This window comes from Suricata suricatta, chromosome 11 (genome assembly GCF_006229205.1).
Source record: "Suricata suricatta isolate VVHF042 chromosome 11, meerkat_22Aug2017_6uvM2_HiC, whole genome shotgun sequence".
Taxonomy (NCBI): domain Eukaryota; kingdom Metazoa; phylum Chordata; class Mammalia; order Carnivora; family Herpestidae; genus Suricata; species Suricata suricatta.
Genome location: NC_043710.1, coordinates 54711926 through 54735282, shown reverse-complemented (window position 1 = coordinate 54735282; position 23357 = coordinate 54711926). Strand labels below are relative to the sequence as shown.

Sequence of the window (23357 nt, the reverse complement as noted above, 5' to 3'; positions counted from 1 at the left end):
TTGTGTGTGTGTGTGTGTTAAGAACATTTAAGGTCTATTCTTCTAGCAACTTTTAATATATAATCTAAAATTATTAACTGTAGTCACTCTGATGTACATTTAGAACTATACGATATATTCCAGAACTTACTCATCTTATAATCGATTTGTACCCTTTGACCACCATCTCCCCATTTCCCCCACCCTCTAGCCATAACTATTATGTTTCTGTGATTTTTAGCTTTTTTAGATTCCATTTATAAGTGAGATCATACAGCATTTGTCTTCTCTAACTTGTTTCACTAAGTGTAATGCCCTCAAGTTCTGTCTATCTTGCAAATGGCTAGATTCCCTTTTTTTTTTGGTTTCATTGTGTATGTGTATATATTTGTGTATGTGTGTATACACACATGCGCGCGCGCACACACACAGACCACATTTTTAAAAATCCATTTTTCTGTCAGTTGACACTTAGGTTGTTTCTATGTTTTGGTTACTGTGAATAATGTTACATTGAATTCAGGGGTATAGATATCTCTTCAAGATACTGATTTCCTTTCTTTTAGATACAAACCCAGAAGTGAGATTACTGAACCATATGGCAGTTCTACTTTTAATTTTTTGAGAAATCTCCATACTGTATTCCATAGTGGCTGTACCAGTTTGCATTCCCACCAAACAGTGCCTAAGGGTTACGTTTTCTCCACATTGGCCAACACTTATTTCTTTTCTTTTTGATAATTGCCATTCTAACAGGTGGAAGTAATATCTCATTATGGTTTTAATTTACATTTCCTTGATGATTAGTGATGTTGAGTATCTTTTCATGTATCTGTTGGCCATTTGTATGTCTTCTTTAGAAAACCGTTGTCCTCTTCCCCTTTTTAATTGGATTATTTTTTTTTCCTGTTGGGTTATATGAGTTCCTTATGTATTTTGGATAGTAACACCTTATCAAATATTTGGCTTGTAAATATTTTCTTTCATTCTTGTAGGTTGCCTTTTTATTTTGTTGATTTCTTTTGCCATTCAGAATTTTTTAAGTATGATTAAGTAAAACTTGTTTATCTTTGCTTTTGTTGCTGGTGCTTTTTTTTTTAATTTATTTTTTTTCTGTTTGTTTATTTTTTTAACATACGCAATTATTTTCCATCATTTACACTACAGTAGTTACAATTACACTCCAAACAGAAAAGCAAAGTAAAAAATCAAAACCCCAACTTCTGTTTCATGTAATTAGACTTATACAGAAATTAGAAGGTTATGTAACAACTAGTTAATCACCTAATTTCACAGCTATCTGAAGTGGCGATTGTATCATTTACAAAAAATTATTGCCAAGACCAATATCAAGGAGCTTTTTTACTTTATTTTTTCTTCTAAGATTTTTTGGTTTCAGGTCTTACAGTTAAGTCTTTAATCTATTTCGAGTTAATTTTTATGAGTGGTGTAAAATAGGGGTCCAATTTCATCCTTTTATATGTGGTTAGTTAGTGTTCTCAGTACCATTTTTTGAAGACACTTTCCTTTCTCCATTGAGTATTCTTGGCTCCCTTGTCAAATATTTGTTGACTGTATATACATGGATTTGTTTCTGGGTTCTCTATTTTGTTGTATTGGTCTATGTGTCTTTATTTTATTTTATATTTAAGTTTTTTTTTTGAAAGACAGAGTGCGAGCAGGGAAGAGGCAGAGAGAGAGAGAGAGAGAGAGAGAGAGAGAGAGAGAGAGAGAGAGAGAGAGGGGCACCAAGAATCTGAAGCAGCATCCAGGCTCTGAGCTGTCAGCACAGAGCCTTATATGGGGCTTAAACTTCTGAAGCGTGAGATCATGACCTGAGCCAAAGGTGGATACTTAATCGACTCAGCCACCCAGGCACCCCCATGTGTTTTTCTTTCCAATTTTTTAATGTTTATATTTGAGAGACAGAGACAGAGAATGAGCAGGGGAGGGGCAGAGAGAGAGAGGGAGACATAGATTCGGAAGTAGGCTCCAGTCTCCCAGCTATCAGCTCAGAGCCTGATACAGGGCTTGAACCCACTGACTGCGAGTTCATGACCTGAGCTGAAAACAGACGCTTAACCAACTGAGCTACCCAGGTGCCCCATGGTTGTTTTTTTTTTTTTTATGCCAGTACCCTACTGTTTGGATTACTTTAGCTTTGTAATATAGATTGAAATCAGTAAGTGTAATGCCTCCAGTTTTTTTTTTTTCCTTTCTCAGAATTGCTCTGGCTATTCAATGTAATTTGATGATTTTTTTTTCTATTTTTGTGGAAAATGCCATTGGAATTTTGGCAGCGATTCCATTGAATCTATTGGCTTTGGATAGTGTGGACATTTTAGCAATATTAGTTCTTCTAGTGCATGATGATCACAAGATAGCTTTCCATTTATTTTTGTCATCTTAAATTTCTTTCATTAATGTCTTACAGTTTTTGGTGTTCACAGCTTTCACTTTCTTGGTTAAATTACTGGTATTGAATTTTGTTAAGTATTTTTTCTGCATTTATAGAAATGATAATATGACTTTTCTCCTTTATTCTGTGGTGAGTTATATTGAAGAATTTCTGGTTGTGGAAAACCATGGTTGCATTCCTCAGATAAACCTGATGTGGTCATTATGTTTATGTATTATCCTTTTTCTATAATGCTGGATTTGATTGGCTTATATATATTTAAGTATAATTGTGTGTGTGTGTATATATATGCATATACAAATATACATTGGCTAATGTGCCTCTCTATGGAATATTAGGTATAGAATGTTTGTTTCTGGTGCTTTTTAGTTTTGGTGTAGGTTAATGTTGGCTTCATAAAATGAGTTGGGAAGTGTTCTCTTTCTTCTCTACTTTCTGGAAGAATTTAATGCATGATGATTTTATTTCTTAAATGTTTTGTAGAATTAACCAGTGAAGTCATTTGGGCCAGGAGTTTTTATTTTTACAAATTACACTTTTTATTTATTAAAATTTTTTTTTAACATTTATTAATTTTTGAGATAGAGAGAGAGAAAGAGCAAGGGAGAGGCAGAGAGAGGGAGATAGAGGATCTGAAGCAGGCTCCACACTGACAACAGCGAGCCCAAAGTGGGGCTGGAATTAATGAACCATGAAATCATGACCTGAGCCAAAGTTGGACACTTAACTTCAGCGCCCCGCAAATTCCACTTTTTAAATTGTTGTACGACTTCTTGAATTTTCTATTTTTGGTCATTTCTGTTCTTGAAGGAATTTGTCTATTTCATCTAGATTGTCAGATTTTTTGGAGCACTTCTGAGGTTTCTTTATACTTCCCATGGATCTTCCATGGCTCACTTTGCATTTCTGAGATCATTTATTTTTCTTTTTTCTGGTTATTTGCATAATGCTTTTGTAGCCCTTAGGGATTCAGTGGTTTACCTCTAGTATCTGTTTTTAAGGCACATTGACCCACCAATGGCACTTTTCAGTGGTACTTGACAGTTTATATGCAGATGTTCACTCTTAACTTTGGGCCCACATCTTATTCACAGGAAACATCAATAAGTTATTTTTTTTTAACTAAAATTGAAGTAGAATTGGGGCACCTTGGTAGCTCAGTCTATGAAGCGTCCGACTCTTAACTTCAGCTCAGGTCGTGATCTCGTTTGTGTGTTTGAGCTCTACATCTGGCTCTGTGCTGATTGATTCGGTCTACATCTCTCTCTGCCCCTCCCTTGCTTCTTCTCTCTCGAAATAAAGAAAAATAAACTTTATAAAACAAATAACATTGAAGTAAAATTAACATAACAGAAAGTTATGCTTATTTTTACAACATTTTAAAGTATACAGTTAGGTGGCTTCCAGTACAAGTGTTATCACTAATTCCAGAACATTTTTATTATCCCCAAAAGAAACCCCATACAAATAAGCTGTCACTTACCATTTCACTCAATCCCCTAAGCTTGTGACTGTGATTAATCTGCTTTTTATTTCTATGGATTTGCCTTCTCTCAACATTTCATATAAATGGAATCATTTAGTATGTGGCTGTAATATTTAATTTATATGTCAATGTGGCTGGGCCATAGTGTCCACACATGTGTCAATCATTGTGAATATTTCTCTGAAATCTTTTTGTTTGAGGCTGACATTTAAATCAGTAGACTTTGAGTAAAGCAGATTGCTCCACCATCATATGGGTGGCTTCATCTAATCAGCTGAAGGTCTGAATAGAACAAAAGACTGCCTTTCTTCCCAAGTAAGAGAGAATTCTGCAGCAGGTAGCTGTTGGACCTGAAAGTAGCTCCTTTGTGGGTCTCCAGCTTGATGACCTTTGACTTAAATTGCAGCACTGGCTTTTCTCTGGGTCTCCAGCCTATTATCCCACCTTGCAGATTTTAGATTTGCCAACCTCCATAATCATGTGAGGCAATACATTAAAATAAATCTCTTTTTATACGTATACACATCATATTGGTTGCATTTCTCTGGAGAACCTATAAATACAGTGGCCTGTGGTTGGCTTTTTTCACTTACCAAGTGTTTTTGAGGTTCATCCATGTTGTAATATGTCTCAGTATTTATTACTCTCTGGCTAAATAAAATTTATTTTATGGATATACCACATTTTGTATATTCATTGATCTGTTGATGGACATTTGGGTTATTTCCACTTTTTGCCTATTATGGATAATACTGCTATGAACTTTTGTCTATGAGCTTTTAATTTTTCACTTTTGAGTATATACTGAAGAGTGAAATTGTTACATCATATAGTAATTCTGTGTTTAACTCTTGTGAGGATGTGCCAAGTTGTTTTCCAGCAGGTGCACGATTTTACATTCTCATCCGCAGTGAATGAGGACTCTTACTTCTCCACATCCTGGCCAGCATTTGTTCTTTTGCTTTTGTGTTATAACCATTCTAGTGCATGTGAAGTAATAACTTATGGTGGTTTTGATTTGTATTTTCCTAGTGACTAATGGATGTTGAACATCTTTTCATACGCTTTCATGTGCTTATTGACCATTTGTATATTTTCTTTGGAAAAGTGTATATTTAATACTTTTGCCTTTTTAATGTAAAATTTTTGAAATTTTATTTATCTTGAGAGAGAGCATGAGAAGAGGGAGGGGCTGAGAGAAAGAGAGAGTATCTCAAGCAGGCTCTGCACTTTCAGCTCAGAACCTGATATGGGGCTTGATCCCATGAACCACAAGACCATGACCTGAGCTGAAATCAAGGGTAAGACTCCAACTGGGGCACCTTAGTGGCTCAGTCGGTTGTGTTCAATTTTGGCTCAGGTCATGATCTCACTGTTCACGGGTTTGAGTCTCACATCGGGATCTGTGCTGACAGTTCAGAGCCTGAAGCCTGTCTTTGGATTCTGTGTTTCCCTCTCTCTCTGCCTCTCTGCTGCTCACATTTTCTCTCTCTCTCTCAAGAATAAATAACATTAAAAAAAAAAAGAGTAAGACACCAACTGATTGAGCCACTGACTGTACTTTTGCCTTTTTAAAACTGGGCTATTGGTCTCTTTGCTATAGATTTTAAAGAGTTCTTTATTTTGGATATTAAGCCCTTATCAAATACATGATTTGCCTATAATTTTCCCATTCTGTTGTCTTTTCATATTCTTTCTATTTATTTTTTATTAAAATTTTTTTTAACATTTATTTATTTTTGAGAGACAGAGATCATAAGCAGGGGCAGGGCAGAGAGAGAGAGGGACACAGAATCAGAAGCAGGCCTCAGGCTCTGAGCTGCCAGCACAGAGGCCAACACGGCACTCAAACACACCAACTGTGAGGTCATGACCTGAGCTGAAGTCGGTTGCTCAACCGAATGAGCCACCCAGGTGCCCCTCCTTTTGTTTTTTTTAAAGTAATCTCCACATCAAATGTGGGGCTCGAACTCAAAATCCCAAGATCAAGAGTCACATGCTCTACTGACTGAGCCAGCCAGGCACCCCTTCTTTTCATATCCTTGGTAATCCCAGTAGGCTTGGGAGTCAAAAGTGAGACATGGATTTTTGACTGCTTTTGTTGTTCAAGGGTCAGCTGTACTCAGTGTCAAAAGACAGATCTTTCCCCCTAAGATCAGGAACAAGAGAGAATACCCACTTTCTCCACTGCTATTTTGTTGGCGTTTGAACATTGTAATTTGATCTGGAAATGGTATTTGCTTTATTAGTTTTTAAATTATTATGTAAGTTTTAAAAGTTCATTTGAAATATCGGTTACATATTTCATCCCGATGGCAGCATTTTTTCATGAGTGTCTTTTGGCTACTGTTTTTCCTTTTTTAAAAAATTGCATATTTGGGTTATTTTTTGAATGAAGAGGGTTTTCCCTGTACTACTTTATATAGGTATCTCAGGGTAGCTATGGTCTTCCAAACCTACAGTAATTTTCTTTACAATCAGGGTTGTGTGGATGAATTTATTTTATTTCTCCTTTGCCAGAGACGATTGGCTGCTTAGGACTATTGATAGTGCCGGCTGTCTGTCTTTTTGCCACACCAGCAACCTAATTTCTGCTAGTGTGGCTTGTTTGTATGATTCCTAATTTAGTACTGTCTCTTCTACTTCTTCAACTGTGAACAACAAAGCTCTTTCCCCAGCCCACGTCCCCTGTATTTGTTGTTGCAAATGTGGTTTAAATTTTACCTCAGGAAGTACTCTTGAAGAAATGTACGCACCTCCCCCACCTTTAGTTTTGGAGCCTCGGGTCTTATATTCACCCTCTTTCTCCAGTTTGTCTCTCTTTTGGCTTTATCTTTCACTTGTATTTCATTTGTTTCCTAGTTTTATTGGAGATGATATTTGCATTTATGTTTTTTATTCTTTATTGCTTTTAAGTAACTTCTGAGGGGAGTTAAGGAGATTTTTCACTTTGCTCTGTCATGAAGACCAGAGTTACTTAAAATGTATTTTTTGTTAATGCTTTGCATGTTCATTTAGTCAAAATATTTAAACTGGGTTAAATTTCATAATTATAAACTGTAGAATGTATTTGCACTTATTTAACAAAGACTTTTCTAACATTTAGTATGTGCCAAGTCTGTTCTAAGTGCCTTACAAATATGTACATTTCAATCTCATAGTAATTCTATGAGGTAGGTGTTCTTTTTATTCCCATTTAACTAATAGGAAACTGAAGCACAGTCAGGAGAATTAACTTGCCTAATGTTGCCTAATTAATAAGAAATAAGAACCTTTCTACTTTTCATCTTATGACGATAGCTTTTGTGAATCTTGGCATCATCCATTTATACCTTGTCTTAATGGATCCCTTGCGAGGAGATTCTATGTCTTATTCATCTTTATATTTCCAGTGCCTGTTTAGTAGAATACCTGAAATTCAGAAGATACACAATGAATGTTGGTGACTATTTTTATTAGGAGCCAAATAATTTCCCCTGTGCCAGACTTTAATACTTCAGTTCTTTATTCTGCTTGCTTTGTTTAGATTTTTTTTGTGTATTTTCATGTCATCATTTTAATGTTATTACCATATTTGCTGTAATAATACCCCTAAAAATAGCCATTGTATTCCAGAACAAAATTATAAAGGGTTTTTAATGAAAGAATTACCAATATGCTAGTTATATAAGCACTTACCCCAGTTTGCTGTCCATGCTAAAAAATCATTTTTTATATCCTAATATTAGTTCTAGTTAAACAGTATTATTTACAAAAATAACAGAGGTGAACTAACTCAGAATAGTAAAATGTGGTAGTCATCTTATAGTGCATTTGTTTTTAATACTCAGTTTTTTTCTATTTTAAGAATATATCACCATCAAAAATAATCTTTAAAAATTTTTTTATTTAAATTCCAGCTAGTTAACATACAATGTAATATTAGTTTCAAGTATGCAGTACAGTGATTCAGCACTTCGTACAGCACCCAGTGCCCCTGACAGCAAGGGTACTTCTTAGTCTCCATCACTTTTTTAATCCATTCCCCCCCACATCCCCTCTGGCAACCATCAGTTTGTCCTCTATAGTGTAGAGTCTGTATCTTGGTTTGCCTTTTTTTTTCCTCCTTTACTCATTTGCCTTGTTTCTTAAAATTCCACAGATGAGTGAGATCATGTGGTATTTATCTTTCTCTGACTGACTTATTTTCACTGATCATAATACTCCATAATTCCATGTCATTGCAAATAGCAAGATTTCATTCTTTATTATGGCTGAGTAATATTCAATTATGTGTGTATATTTATCACATGTTTCTTATCATCAGTTGATGGGCACTTGGGCCACTTCCATAGTTTGGCTATTGTGGATAATGCTCCTATAAACATTGGGTGCATGTATCTCTTTGAATTAGTATTTTTATATTCTTTGGGTAAAATAGTAGTGCAATTGCTGGATTGTAGGGTAGTTCTATTTTTAACTTAAAAAAAAAAACCTTTATTTTGAGAGTGAGAGAGTGAGCACACACGTGTGCATAAGCAAGGATGGGGCAGAGAGAGGGAAAAAGGGAATCCCAAGCAGGATCCATTCTCATTGCAGAGCCCAACGCAGGGCTCGATCTCAACCACGTGAGATGACCGTCTGAGCCAAAATCAAGAATCCAGTGCTTAACCAACTGAATCACTCAGGCGCTCCTTTTTTAACTTTTGAGGAACTTCTATACTGTTTTCCAGAGTGGCTGCTCGTTTGCATTCCTACAGCAGTGCAAGAGAGTTCCCCTTTCTCCACATCCTCACCAACATCTGTTGTTTCTTCCGTTGTTGTTTTTAGCTATTTTGACAGGTGTGAGGTGGTGCTTTCTCATTGTAGTTTTGATTTTTATTTCCCTGATGATTAGTGATGTTGAGCATCTTTTCATGTCTGTTGGCCATCTGTATGTCTTCTTTGGAAAGCTATCTATTCATGTTGTCTGCCCATTTTTAACTGGATTACTCATTTTTTGGGTGTTGAGTTTTAAAAGTTCTTTATATATTTTGAATATATATCACCGTTGATCTATTATCCCAGTGATAGACACCTGGACTGCTTCCTGTTTTTGTCTGTTCATGAATAAAGGTGCTAAAACTATTTCTTTTAAGTGTTTTTAGGAACGTGTATTTTTATTTCTCTTTGTAAATACCCACTATTAGAATTGCTGTGTCAAGATAGATGTGTGCATAATTATATAAGAAAAACCATTTCCCACAGTGGTTGTATTATTTTTCATTCCCACCATCAATATATTAGAGTTTTATTGCTCTATCTTTCCACTAATATTTATAGTTATCAGTCTTTTAAGTTTTAGCCATTTGGTATGTGTATTTATCTGTATTTTTAACATTCATCATTATGGTTATTAATTTCCCATTTCCGTTACCACCATGAATACTTTCAACATTTAAAAAAAAATTTTTTTTTTTTTACCATTTTTAATTTATTTTTGAGAGACAAACAGAGCATGAATGGGAGAGGGGTAGAGAGAGAGGGAGACGCAGAATCCAAAGGAGGCTCCAGGCTCTGAGCTGTCAGCACAGAGCCCGATGTGGGGCTCGAACTCACAAACCAAGAGATGATGACCTGAGCCGAAGTCGGCCGCTTAACTGACTGAGCCACTCTGGTACCCCTGAACATTCTTAGGTGTCCTGCTTATCCTGGTATTGAATTATTGAGTTAGGGAATCCCCAAGACAACTCTCACTTTTGACACCAACTGCAAGTTTGGAGGTCTCTAAGATTACCCACAGTTCTGACATGACTTCCAAGATCAGGGGGCCCCAGGACCACCCTTAGATTTGATAATTCAGTAGAAGGACTCATAGAACTCATTGAAAGTTAAGTGAAGTTTGTGGGATTTTTTTTTTTTATAGTGAAAGGGTATACTTTACAATCAGCCAACGGGAGGGGTACTTTTGGTCACCAGGATATGATTAACCGCCCATGTGGCTGACCTTAATTTCCATCTCCTGCAGAGGTTGCGCTGATACCGTGTGTTAGGAACCCCCTCTCCCCCATAACACTCTCAATAAGTCATGTTGCTATCATAGACAAGGCATGGCCTAAGGCCTCCAGGTAAACAAAAACACTGTTATCAGACATGACATTCCAGAGGTTTAGAGATTACTCCCCAGAATTCAAGCGCAAAGGCCAGACCTTTCTTGGGGCAAAGTAAATCCTTTTACTGTACACTCATATACCCTCCTTGGTTTTTAAAATTCATGTATACAAAATAGTTGTGTTTGCTGATATAGTCTGTCCAAGGTCGAGAATTTTTTAACTGGTGCATGTGGATATAGATTGTCATCTTGGTTCTACCTGTCCCAGGAAATAACCTACTTGAACTATTTAATTCAAACTCGTGAAGAGCCTGAAACCTGATTATTTAGTTTCTATCCATTCATTCAGCAAACATCTATTGAATACACTTCTATAGCTTTCAGGCACTGTGCTACACTTATAAATACTAAACACACTCATTGCTCTCAGGAAACTCTGTAGTCAATTCACACGTAAAATACTTGAATCAGGTGCTTTGTTACAACATGCTGGAGGACCTTGGAGAAAGGGTATCCAAATCACAAGTGGAATTCAAGAAGGAATTCCTCCTCCTCCTTAGAGGAGGTCAGCCTTAAGCCAAGTTTTGAAGGATGAGAAGAATTAAGCCAAATAATGGGGGAAGGGAATTCCAAGTAGAAGGGAGTATATTTGCTAGAGTATGAGCATGAGCCCACTGTTCCTTTTAAGAACTTTAGCTGAGGTCTGGGATGTAAATGGGGGAGTTTACAGAGATAAAGTCACATAAAGCCTTTTCTGTTATGTTAAGGGAATTTAGAGTTTTACCCTGGGAGTGATGAGGAGCTCTTTTAGAAATATTAGTAGAGTAGCTTGATCAGATTTGTTTTAGGAAAATTATTTAGAATATTGGGTTTTATTAAGAAATAACTATTACAGGGATTTATTCTTACTCCTTTCTATGGTATGGAATTTATGTATTTTTTCATATATGAGTTGATTGAAAATTAGAGATTTTATATATTTAATTTTTTCTCATTATAGAAGTAATAGATTATTATTGGAACAAACATAGAATCAGAGTAGAAAATAAGAGTCTCATGCCCCCTTCCCTTAACAATAAAACTCTGGAATATATCCTTTGAGTGTCTTTTCCCCTATTATATTTTCTAGGTATTTGTGAGTCTATATTATGTAAAGATATATGCATTAACATGTCTTAAAGATAAGATGAGAGCTTGCTTTACACACTCTTCTAAAGCTTTTATTTATTTATTTTATTTATTTATTATTTTTTTCTCTTGTAGTCATTTTCAGGGACCTTAAGGACTTCAGTGTCTTTAAGGCTCGTAACATGGCATTACTATTGCCAGCATGATTTACATTTCTGCAGAAACACTTTCAGCTAAGCAGATTCATTGGCCGGCTTTAAAGCTTTGAAAAAATAGTGGATAATATAGTGTAGCTTTCTTCGTAGTATTTCATAGTACTTTATTCCATTTATCATTAAATTACTCTTTGCCTAATAATTTTTTTTTACTGTTTGTTATATTGATCTGTCTTATTTACTGCTAGATCCTCATTACCTATACAGTATCTGGTCCATGATAGCCAGTCAGTAAGTATTTATTGCATGAATTTAGGATATGTCTCCATATCAGTACCTATAAAACGCTACTACATTCTTTTCAGTGGCTGTATAGGATTTTTCGGAATGAATGTAATATAATTTTTGAAGGTGTAGTTTGTTTTAACTATTAAATTTTAAAAACATGCAGTGGGAATGTAAAATGGTATAGCCATTATGCAAAGTAGTTTGAATGTTCTTCAGAAAGTTAAACATAGACTTACCATATGACCCAGCAGTTCTACTCCTAGGTGTATACCTAAGAGAACTTAAAACATCTTTACATACAAACCTATAAACAAATGTTTATAGCAACATTATTCATAATAGGTAAGATCTGAAACAACCCAAATCCATCAGTAGAAGAATGGATAAACAAATTGTGGTATATCCATACAGTGGAGTATAATAATACTTGTATTTTTACAGTGGAGTGGAATAATAATTCAGTCACAAAAGGTAATGGAGTATTGATACTTTCTACAACTTAGACCTTGAAAACATACTAAGTGAAAGAAGTCAGATAAAGGGGTCACATTGTATGATTCCATTTATATGAAATCTCCAGAATAGGCAAATATGTAGAGGCAGAAAATTGTATTGTTTTGCCAGGGATTAAAGGAAGGGGAATGGAGAATGATTACTTAATGAATATGGAGTGTTCTGGAGTAATTAAAAGGTTTTGAAAGTAGATAGAGGTGGTAGTTACTGTGAACACATGAAATGTTTTTGAACTGAACACTTAAACTGGTTAATTGTGGGGCGGCTGGATGACTCAGTTGGTTATGATTTTGTGGTTCATGAGTTTAAGCCCTGCATCGGGCTCTGTGCTAACAGCTTGGAGCCTGGAGCCTGTTTCTGATTCTGGTGTCTCCCTTTCTCTTTGCCCCTCCTGCTCATGTCTCTCAAAAATAGATACATGTTAAAAAAATGTTTTTAAATGGTTAATTGTATGTCATATAAATTTCACCTCAAAAATATATATGCATCCACATCGTATGAATTCAAATAATACAAACAATGCAGTAAAAGATCTTCTACTAACACCAGTTCCTTTCTTCATATTGAGCCATTTTCAGGCCAGTTTCATGTTAATATTTCAGAGAATTCTATCATAGTTATTCCTAGGGGACCACAGTAGGCATTTTCCTACTGAACAATTTATCATTTAAGAGACTACAGATCTTCCTTGATTTATAGTGGGGTTATGTTTTGATAAACCCATTAAAAGTTGAAAATATCATTAAATCAAAAATGCATTTTATATACCTAACCTACAGAGCATCATAGCTTAGTCTAGCCTATCTTAAATTGCTACGAACACTTAGATTAGCTTCCATTTGGGCAAAATCATCTAATGCAAAGCCTATTTTATAACAAAGTGTTGATAGTCTCATGTAATTTATTGAATACTGTACTGAAAGATAAAAACAGAATGGTTGCTTGGGTATAGAATGGTTGGTTTTAAGTAAGTTGTTTTCGATTGTGTGGCTGAATGGAAGCTGTGGCGTGCTGATGCTGCCTGCCTTGCATCACAATGGAGAGTTTTGTGCTGGCCCAGGAAAAGAGGGAAACTTAAAATTTGAGGTACAGTTTCTACTGAATGCATATCACTTTTGCACTGTTGTAAAGTCGAAAAATTGTAAGTCGAACCATTGTTAAGTTGGGGACCATCTGTGTTGTAATGGAGAGTATTGTGATTATAATACAGCGTATATGCATAAACATTTTTATATAAAAAGTTAGTATACTATATATACATTATTCTGTAACGTTTCTCTTTACTTAACATTGTGTCTTATAAACTTGACTCAATATAGTCTACTAAGTAATCCATGTTTTCTCCTTTGAATCAAAATGTCTTCTTTTTCAGTTATAAATTTGTGTGTATTTATATGTATTTCTGATTTCTGTTTCATTATATCTCTGTTTATTCATATTCTATTACTATTCTGTCTTAACTATCGTCACTTACTAATTTTTATTATGTAGCGAAGGCATGTCTTTTCAGAATGTTAATATTATTCTTAAATGTTTGTTTTTTTCCATGTGAACTTTATAATCAACCTATTTAGGTAAAAGAAAAATACTTTTGAAATATGGCAAACTTATCTCAACTTTCCAACCTTTGGCAACCACTAATCTACTTTCTGTCCCTATAGGTTTGCCTATTCTGGGACATTTGGTATAAATGAAGTCATGTAATAGTTGGCCTTTTATGTGGCTTCTTAGAATAGTGTTTTCCAGGTTCATACATACTGTATCATGTATCAATATTTCATTCCTTTTTGAATAATATTCCATCACATGAATATAGTACATCTTGTTTATCTGTTCACCAGTTAATGGACATTTGGATTGTTTCTACTTTATGGCTATTATGAATAATGTTACTACAAACATTCATTTAAAAATTTTTGTATAGACATGTTTTAAGTTTTCTTGGGTACATACCTAGGAATAGAACTGCTGGGTCATATGGCAACTCTGTGTTTAACCTTTTGAGGAACTCCTATATTGATTTTCTGAAGCAGCTGTATCATTTTATATTCCCACCAGCATTGAATGAGAGTTCTAATTTCTCCACGTCTTTGCCATCATTTGTTCTTGTCCATCTGTTTAATTATAGCACCCATTAATATTTTTAAAGATGTTTATGAGAAACTGATGTTGAATTTTAACAAATGCCTTTCATCTTATATGGAGATTATTGGGAGATTTTTTTGTTCTGCTCTCTTGATAGTGTGAATTATAATAAAATAGGTTTCTAATATTAATGATGTTGATTTTGAATAGTTGTCAACTTGGATTTGTTTTCTTTCTTTAGAACAGAAAATTACTTAGTAGACATGTAATTGTTTCATAACAACTAAAAACTCCACAGAGAATTTTAAAATTAATTGATATGCACATTCAGAATAAGAGTTCCCATTTTCTTGGAGACTTCATTTTAACATCCTTATTTTAAGATGAGTTACATCTAGGCTTTCAAGCTAAATAAATAAATACTAAATGGTCAATAAATAGCTACTAAATAAACAGCTTAAATGTTTGCTTTCATGTAAAATACTACCTCCCTCAAAACATGGGTAAGTTTTCAGATTTCTTTTTTTTTGAGAGCGAGTGAGCACAACTGGGGGAGATCCTCACACCCAGGGCGGAGCCTGATGCAAGGCTCAATCCCCTCTAGGATTATGACCTGAACTGTAGTCAACAGTCAGACACTCAACTGACTGAGGCACCGAAGTGCCCCAATTTTCAGCTTTTTTAATGATGAAAGTATAAGCTAGTTCATTTTAATTAGTTTCTTTTGCCTGTGTGTGTGTGTGTGTGTGTGTGTGTGTATATGTTTGGTATCTTCCCTAAATGTATATTTATATATTAATACATAATAATTATATATTTATACATAATAATATATACTTGTAAAGATCTATATTAAAAAATATATATATGAGAATCCCAAGTAGAGGGATTGATGTGGGGCTTGAACTCATGAACTGTGAGATCATGACTTGCACTGAAAACCAGAACTAGACATTTAATCTACTGAGCCACCCGGTACCCCAAGCAGTTAATATACTTTAATTAACTAAATTTTACACTGCCCCTATGACATGGATACTGTTATAACTGTCCCTATTTTGAGGCACAGAGAAGTCAGATGACTTGACCAAGATCATACAGCTACTAAGTGGTAGAGCCAGAATTTGAATGTAGTTTTTCTGAGTCCAGAGCCTTTTGTCAGCAGTATTCCTAGGAGCATAAGATGAATAAAATATTGTCCTTTCCCTGAACACAGCTTACCAGGTGGTATCTGAGGGTGTGTTGATAAATTTACACAAAATTATTATTATACTTCCGCTAATGAATTTTTAATTTGTGTTTTTAGGACATTCAGTCAGAAGAAGGCTGCCATTGAAAGAGAATATGCACAGGTAAGCTTGGAAATTGAGGTGACCGTTCTAGGTATACCTCCACTTTGGCTGAAAGGCAGATATGCTTGTTGGAGAGAAACCTTGTTATCCCTACATCCTGTTAGTCTTCTTATTTCTGGCTATTCTCCCTTTATTTCATTTGTATCTCTAGATGAGGAGCTAAGTTGCTCCTTACCACAATGAAGGTTATGAACTTTTGGAGAGAGGATAATATGGTATTTGTAAAGTATTTACAAATATGAATAATAATGCATGTGTATTATAAGTCTATATAGGTGACTCTGGAACACCATGGGCTTGAACTGTAATTGTCCACTTCTATATAGAGTTTTTTAAAAAATAAATACACGTACCGTGCTATAAATGTATGTCCTCTTCTTCACAATTTTCTTAAAAACAGCTTCTTTTCTCTAGCTTACTTTATTGTAAAAATATGGTATATAACATAACATAAAATGTATGTTAAATGACTGCTTATGTTATCAGTAAGCCTTTTGGTCAATAGTAGCAATTAGTCGTTAAATTTTTAGGGAGTCAAAAGTTATATGTGAATTTTTGATTACATTGGGGGTTGGCACCCCTAATTCCTGCATTCTTCAAGGGTCAGTTGTATATTCATTCTTTTGCATATCCTATTCTCTGGAGTCTTATGGAGTGTTAATTTTATTTTGTTTAATCAGGCATTTATTTCTCTTTGGGTCCCTATTGATAGAGAATGGTGCACTTTGAATAGATGGCATAGTGCTATTTCTAGGGAAATATAAGCATTTTAGTCTTTTAGTTAAATCACATTTGCTCCCAGATAACTACATGTGCCAAGAAAAAATTGTGTTGGTATATCATTTTGTAGATAATGTAAGAAATAATAACTACCTTTCCTTGCACAAAAATAGGTTGACATGATTTGAAAATTTTGGCACTTGTAAGCAATTAGTTTCTTTGTGGAATAGAATTCTAAAATCGATTGCTTCCCACTCCCAAAATTATAAAAGTCCTATTTGAAACAAAACTTAAAAATACAGGAAAGCTTTAGAAGGAAATACTGTACATGGTAACTACTATTGCTGTTGCTGTTGTTATTCTTATAAGTAGTGAAATTGGGACATGATATTTTTGTGCTTCGTTAGGTTTTGATTTTAATTTTTATTATGATTTCATTATAGTTAACAAGGTAATACAAGGTAACATTTATTTGATAGTCATATAATTATCTGTTTCTTGAAAATTAAACAGACTCATTAATTCAGTCGTTAGTTATTGGAGTGGTTATTAATCAGGTGCTTTCCATAATGAATTAGTGTCAATTCTAATAATTAGTGTTGAACCTTATTCTATGCTTATGATGAGTAAAATTTATTGAATCCTTGTATGAGTCACGTTGCTGATTGTCTTCCATTACATTATCTGGTTTAATCCTCTCAATAAACCTGTGAAATAGGGACAGTTATCATGCCCTTTACTGATATGTTTCCACTGGGATCAAAATATATGATCCATTCTTAAAATTTTTTTGAGGTGAAAATTTTTGTGTGATATACTTTTCTGTAACATGATTTAAAAGTGTAATAATAAAATAAGTAGGATAGGTTCGTGGTTAAAAATATAAGACAGTACATTTAAATGAATTGTATGAAAATCAGCCATCCTCTGTCCCAATTGTATCACCACCCTCAGAGAAAAAATTAAAAGTGGACAACTGTTTTGGTTCTCCTGGCGATTGTTTCCATATCTTTAAATAACGTGCTTATAACTGATTCATGATTTGTCAACTCTAGGCATTATTACTGGATTACTTCTTATAATAAATGAGAAATTAGCTTTCTAAGCCATTCCTTTCTGGCTTACTCTTTCCAATGTAATTCGGCACCATTTTAGTGTCTTTGTTATTTTTCTAACTCTAAGTGATATATTTAGATTTTTATCTCTTGTTCAGTTAAGGGAATACATATGTTGAGCTTTTATGAGGAGTCAGGGTGCTGATTCTTCTTGTTATTTGTACTATTTTCCTTTTAGATGATTTTTCTCAGTTATTCTTACTCTTCAATGTTTTCCCAACTAATTTTTCAATTCATTTCTTGTGGATATAGACAAAGCTATCTCTACATTCTTTTTTAGTTGCCACTGTTTTAGTTTAGTTAAACAGTGTTTTTACTTCTTGTCAATAGTAGAGTAATGCCTAAAATGACTGACAGTCTGTGGACTTTGCCAGTATGCACTGAGTATGTCAGGCTTATTGTTTGCATTTGCTCTCTGAGGACGTACCCTTATTGGTGATAGGGTGTGGTCATAGAGGACAGCTAGACCATTTAAATTATTTCTTTTTCTTTCCTTCTCTGACTCAGTATAGAGTTGACATTTTGAGGCGTACATTATAAAAATTGAAATGGGGTACCTGGTTGCCTTAGTTGGTAGAGCACACAATTCTTGATTTCAGGCTCGTGAGTTCAAGCCCTATATGGCTTAAAGATTTAGAAATTGAAATATAACATAAATATAGTAAGATGGATAAGTATTCAGTATACTGTTTGATAAATTTTTATGAAGTGAACACAGTCTTGTAACTATTATTCAAATGAAGATGTAGAACATTACCAAGGTCCCAGAAACAGTCATTACTCCTACCTTCCAGTGGTAACCACTGGTACACGGATTCTTTTTTTTTTTTTTTAAATATTTTATTTATTTTTGAGAGAGAGAGAGAGAGAGAGAGAGAGAGACAGTGTCAGCAGGGGAGGGTCAGAGAGAGAGAGGGAGACAGAATCTGAAGACAGGCTCCAGGCTCTGAGCTAGTTGTCAGCACAGAGCCTGACGTGGGGCTTGAACCCATGAACCCTGAGATCATGACCTGAGCTGAAGCCGGATGCTCAACTGACTGAGCCACCCAGGCGCCCCAGTACACAGATTCTTACCAGAATAATTGTTACTTTGAATTTCTTACTGCTTTTGAATTTAGATTAAATAGTATCATGTACTATGTACTCTTCTGATTTTTTTAATTCTGCATTAAGTTTTGAGCTTCATATGTGTTGTTGAATGGAGGAGTAGGTTATTCTTTTTTATTACTATGTAATATCCACTGAATGAATATATCACAGTTTGTTTTCTAGTTTACTGATGATTAAAATTTGGGTTTTTTCCAGTTACAGGTGATTTTGACTGCTGCTTTTAAGGAAAACTGTTAGACGTGGTTTTTGGTGGATATGTGGATGCATTCCTGTCAGGTGTACATGGAGGAGCAGAACTGCTGGGTCATCAGGGATATTATGTATATTAGCACCTTGGTAGTTACAGTTGGTTTTCCAAAGTGATTATACCAGTTTACATACTTAACAGCAATGTAGGAGAGTTCCAGTTGCTCCACCTCTTTGCCAAGACTTGGTATTGTCTGAAATTTAAAAAGTGGTAACAATTTTTTTTTAAATTTTTTAAATGTTTGTTGATTTTAGAGAGAGAGAGAAAAAGAAAGAGAACATGAACAGGGGAAGGGCAGAGAGAGTGAGGGAGACAAAGAATCCAAAGCAGGCTTCAGGCTTTGAGCTGGTAGCACAGAGCCACAGAGCTGGATGCGGGGCTCAAACTCAAGAACCGCCCAGTTATGACCTGAGCCAAAGTCAAACGCTTAACCGACTGAGCTACCCAGGTGCCCCAACAGAATGTATAGTAATAACATATTTTCTTTTTAATAAGCTGTTTAAAAATTGATATATAAGATGCATACAGAAAAATGTGTAGATCCTAAGTGCACACCTCCATGAACTTTTATTGAACACACTCATATAACTAGTACCCAAGTCAAGAAACAAAACATTGGGGCACCTGGATGGCTTAGTCATTTGAATGTCTGACTCTTGATTTCAGCTCACATCATGATCTTGGGGTCGTGGGATCAAGCCGTGCTTCAGACTCCGTGCTGAGTGTGGAGCCCGCTTGGGATTCTTTCTCTCCCTCTCTCTGACCCTCTACGCCACTCACACATGCGTGCGTGCTCTCTCTCTTTCTCAAAAAAAAAGAAAAGAAAAGAGAAGAAACCAGAACATTAACACCACCCCAAAAATCCCTCTTGTGCTCCCTCTTCACTGCCCTTATTCTTACACAAGTATTCAGTATACTGACTTTTTTCTTAGGCAGCCTTTTTGAGTTATATACCATGTGAAACTGTCATCACAGTCAAGATAAGAACATGTCTATAGCTACCAAAAGATTATAATGTCTCATAATCCCTCCCTTTCACTCACCCTTCAGTAGTTATCTTTCCCCATTATTACTCAGGCAATCGCTAAAATACTTTTTATCACTATAGATCAGTTCGCATTTTTTAGAATTTTAATTCGATATAAGTAGAATTATATGATGTGTATTTTTTGGGGGGGGGGTTGGCTTTTTTCATCAGCATAATTATTTACAATTTATGTTGTATCGATAGTTCATTTCTCTTTTTTGCTGAGTAGTAGTATATTGTATGGATTTCCACAATTTGTTTATCCATTCACCTCTTTTTTTTTTCTCTTAAGTTTATCTCTTTTGAGAGAGAGAAAGTGCATGTGTGCATGGGAGGTGCAGAGAGAAAGGGAGAGAGAGAGAGAATCCCAATCATGCTCTGCACCAGCACCATGGAGCCCCACATGAGGGCTTGAACTCAGGAATCATGAGATCATGACCTGAGCCAAAATCAAGAGTTAGACCCTTAAGCCACCCAGGCTCCCCTATCCATTTACCTCTTGATGGATATTTGAAGTGTTTCTATTTTTAGATATCAGAAATAAGGCTACTATGAACATTTTGTGTATGAAATAGTTTCATTTCTCTTGGGTAAATACATTGGAGTAGAATGGTTGGGTCTTAAGTAACTACCAAACTGTTTTCCAAAGACATTGTATCATTTTATGTTCCCATCAGCAGTTTATGAGAGTTTCAGTTGCTCTACATTCTCTCCAACACTACATATAGTCTTTTCAATTTCAGATATTGTGATAGGTTCATAGTGATATTTATCATACTTCTAATTTGCATTTACCTAATAGTTGATAATGTTAAGCATCATTTTTATGCGTTTATCTGCTATTGGTACATATTTTGATACATATGGTTACATTTTTGGTGAAGTTTTCAAATCTGCTAATTTAAAAAAAAGTTGTTTTCATATTTATTTAAAAAATTTTATTATGAAAAAATTTCAAGCATATATATATGAAAGTAAGAGTTAAAACATTGTTTTCTTATTAGCTGTAATCCAGCCTCAACTATTACCAGCACATTACCAAACATTTCATTTATAGCTTCCTGCTTTCTGTCTCTTGCTAGTTAACTTTTTAAAAATACTTTTGAGAGGCATAATTTATGTATCATTGAAAATCATCTATTTATGGGGCACCTGGGGTGGCTCAGTCATTTGGGCGTCTGACTTTGGCTCAGGTCATAATCTGACAGTTCATGAGTTCAAACCCCATGTTGGGCTTTGTGCTGACAGCTTGGCTCCCAGAGCCTGCTTCAGATTCTTTGTCTCCCTCTCTCTCTGTCCACCCCCTGATCATGCATGTGTGCATTCTTGAAAATAAACATCGAAAAAAAGAAAATCATCTATTTGTAATTAAAAGGGTTTTTTGGGGGCAAATTTATAGATTTATGCAACCATCAGCACAGTTCAGTTTTAGAATATTTCTGTGAATCCAGTAAGTTTTCTTTACTTGTTTGTAGTCAATCTCTGTTGCCCAAGGCAACCATCAGCTTTATGGCTGTATAAATTTGCCTTTTCTGGATATTTTAGAAAAATATACTCCTACAAAATAGTCTTGTCGGTTTCTATTAGCAAATGTTTTCAAGTTCATACATGTTTTATCATGTATCAGTTACCCATTCCTTTTATTGGTAAGTAATATTCCATGGTAGGGATACACACACACACTATATTTGTTTATTCACTAATGATAGGTATTTGGATTGTTTCTGGTTTGAGCTATTATGTATAATGCTGCTATAGACATTCACACAGTAGTCTTTAATTGGACCTGTGTTTTCATTCTTGGGTGTATCCCTAGAACTGGAATTTCCAGGTCATTTGGTGAGTTTATTTTTAACTTTTTAAAGAAATGGTCAAACTGTAGGTAGGGCTGTGTAATTTGCACTTCCACCAACAGTGTATGAAGGTTCTAATTCTTCCATGTCCTTGCCAATACTTATCATTGTCATTTTTATTAAGTTTATTTATTTTGAGAGAGAGAGAGAATGAGAGGTGGAGGGGCAGAAAGAGGGAGAGAGAGAATCCCAACCAGGCTCTACCCCATCAGCGCAGAGCCCGTATTGGGGCTCAGTCTCATAAACTGAGATCATGACCTGAGCTGAAGTCAAGAGTCAGATGCTTAAATGACTGAGCCACCCCAGGCACTCAGTAGCCATTATCATGGCTGTGATCATTTGCCACTGTGAACTGTGAACATTCTTATATGTGTCTTTTGGTGCCTGTGAATGTGGTCTATTGAATATATAATTAATGAATGGGTTTGCTGTGTCACAGGGTGTATATTATTTAACTTTGTAAGATTCTTTGAAATGCTTTTCTAAAGTGATTATTGTAATTTTATTCCTACCAGCTGTGAATGAGAGCTGTAGGTGATTTAAAACTTTGATTTTGTGGGCGTGTGGATGGCTCACTTGGTTGGGCATCTGATTCTGGATTTTGGCTCAGGTCATGATCTTGGGGTTCGTGGGTTCAAGCCCTGAGTGCTTGGGATTCTTTTCCTTTCTCTCTCTGCTCTTCCCCTGTGCTTGCTCATATATGGTGACTGCAATTGTGAGATTTTGCCAATTTTTAGATACACCCTGATTTCAGAGACCTTAAAATGTTTTAAAAATATGTATCTTAAAATTTTTTTTAATGTTTATTCATTTTTGAGAGAGAGAGAAAGAGAGATAGAGCACAAGCAGGGGAGGGGCAGAGAGAGGGAGATACAGAATCTGAAGTGGGCTCTAGGCTCTGAGCCATCAGCATAGAACCTGATGGAGGGCTTGAACCCACAACTGTGAGATCATGACCTGAGCTGAAGTCGGATGCTTAACCAACTGAGCCACTCAGGTGCCCTTAAAAAATACGTATCTGGGGCGCCTGGGTGGCTCAGTCGGCTAAGCCTCCGACTTCGGCTCAGGTCAGATCTCACGTTCGTGGGTTCAGGCCCCGCATCAGGCTCTGTGCTGACAGCTAGCTCAGAGCCTGGAGCCTGCTTCCGGTTCTGTGTCTCCTTCTCTCTCTGCCCCTCCCCCTCTCATGCTCTCAAAAATAAAATAAAACATTAAAAAAAAAATATGTATCTGAATAGAATTGATTAGCTATCTTATTTTTTTTTCAGGCTATGTAGAGATTTCATTGTTTGAAGAAAAGTTGAAATGTGGGAGGAGGCATTAAGAAAGAACATTCCTACTGGTTTTTTTCTTTTATAGCCTGAGGAATATGTTGCAAAATAAAATATTCATTACATGTATAATGTATTCATATTGGGCTTTTGTCTTTTGATTTTGGAGGGGTGGGTAGTATGGGAGTAGATATATAAATATTTGTATTTATTGCTATAGTCACTGACTACATATTTTTCAATTTATGGACAAGAAGTGGGACACTAATTCAAAAGAAGAAATTTTCTATCTGAAATAAATCAGAACTAGAAAAATTACTTCCTTGACTTTTTTTCCTTTCATTTTTGAAAGGAGAATGATGACCATTCTCCCCTTCCTTCTTTTCAGCTACTCAGATATGCTACTGAATATAAAACTGCTGCCCAATCTATGTGTACATGTATAAGATGGTCTTTATTGTTTTTACTGTCTTAGTTTTCCTTATCTATATAAATTGTTGTAACTTAGCCTTGTTGAATAATGGATTTCCTTAGTAGAA

The 23357-nt window shown here is 35.3% G+C and overlaps 1 protein-coding gene and 1 non-coding gene across 3 annotated transcripts in view; one reads left to right on the top strand and one right to left on the bottom strand.

Moving 5' to 3' along the window:
• Positions 1-23357, top strand: part of FCHSD2 (FCH and double SH3 domains 2) — a 269715-nt gene that overhangs the window by 32974 nt on the left and 213384 nt on the right. For both annotated transcript variants that reach the window (XM_029914695.1, XM_029914697.1), the window contains exon 3: positions 15430-15475. In XM_029914695.1, the coding sequence (XP_029770555.1) occupies positions 15430-15475 (46 nt within the window). The remainder of the gene's footprint in view (positions 1-15429; positions 15476-23357) is intronic.
• Positions 11210-11339, bottom strand: LOC115272904. Its single transcript, XR_003900550.1, has one exon. It is a non-coding gene; the product is annotated as a small nucleolar RNA SNORA33 (small nucleolar RNA).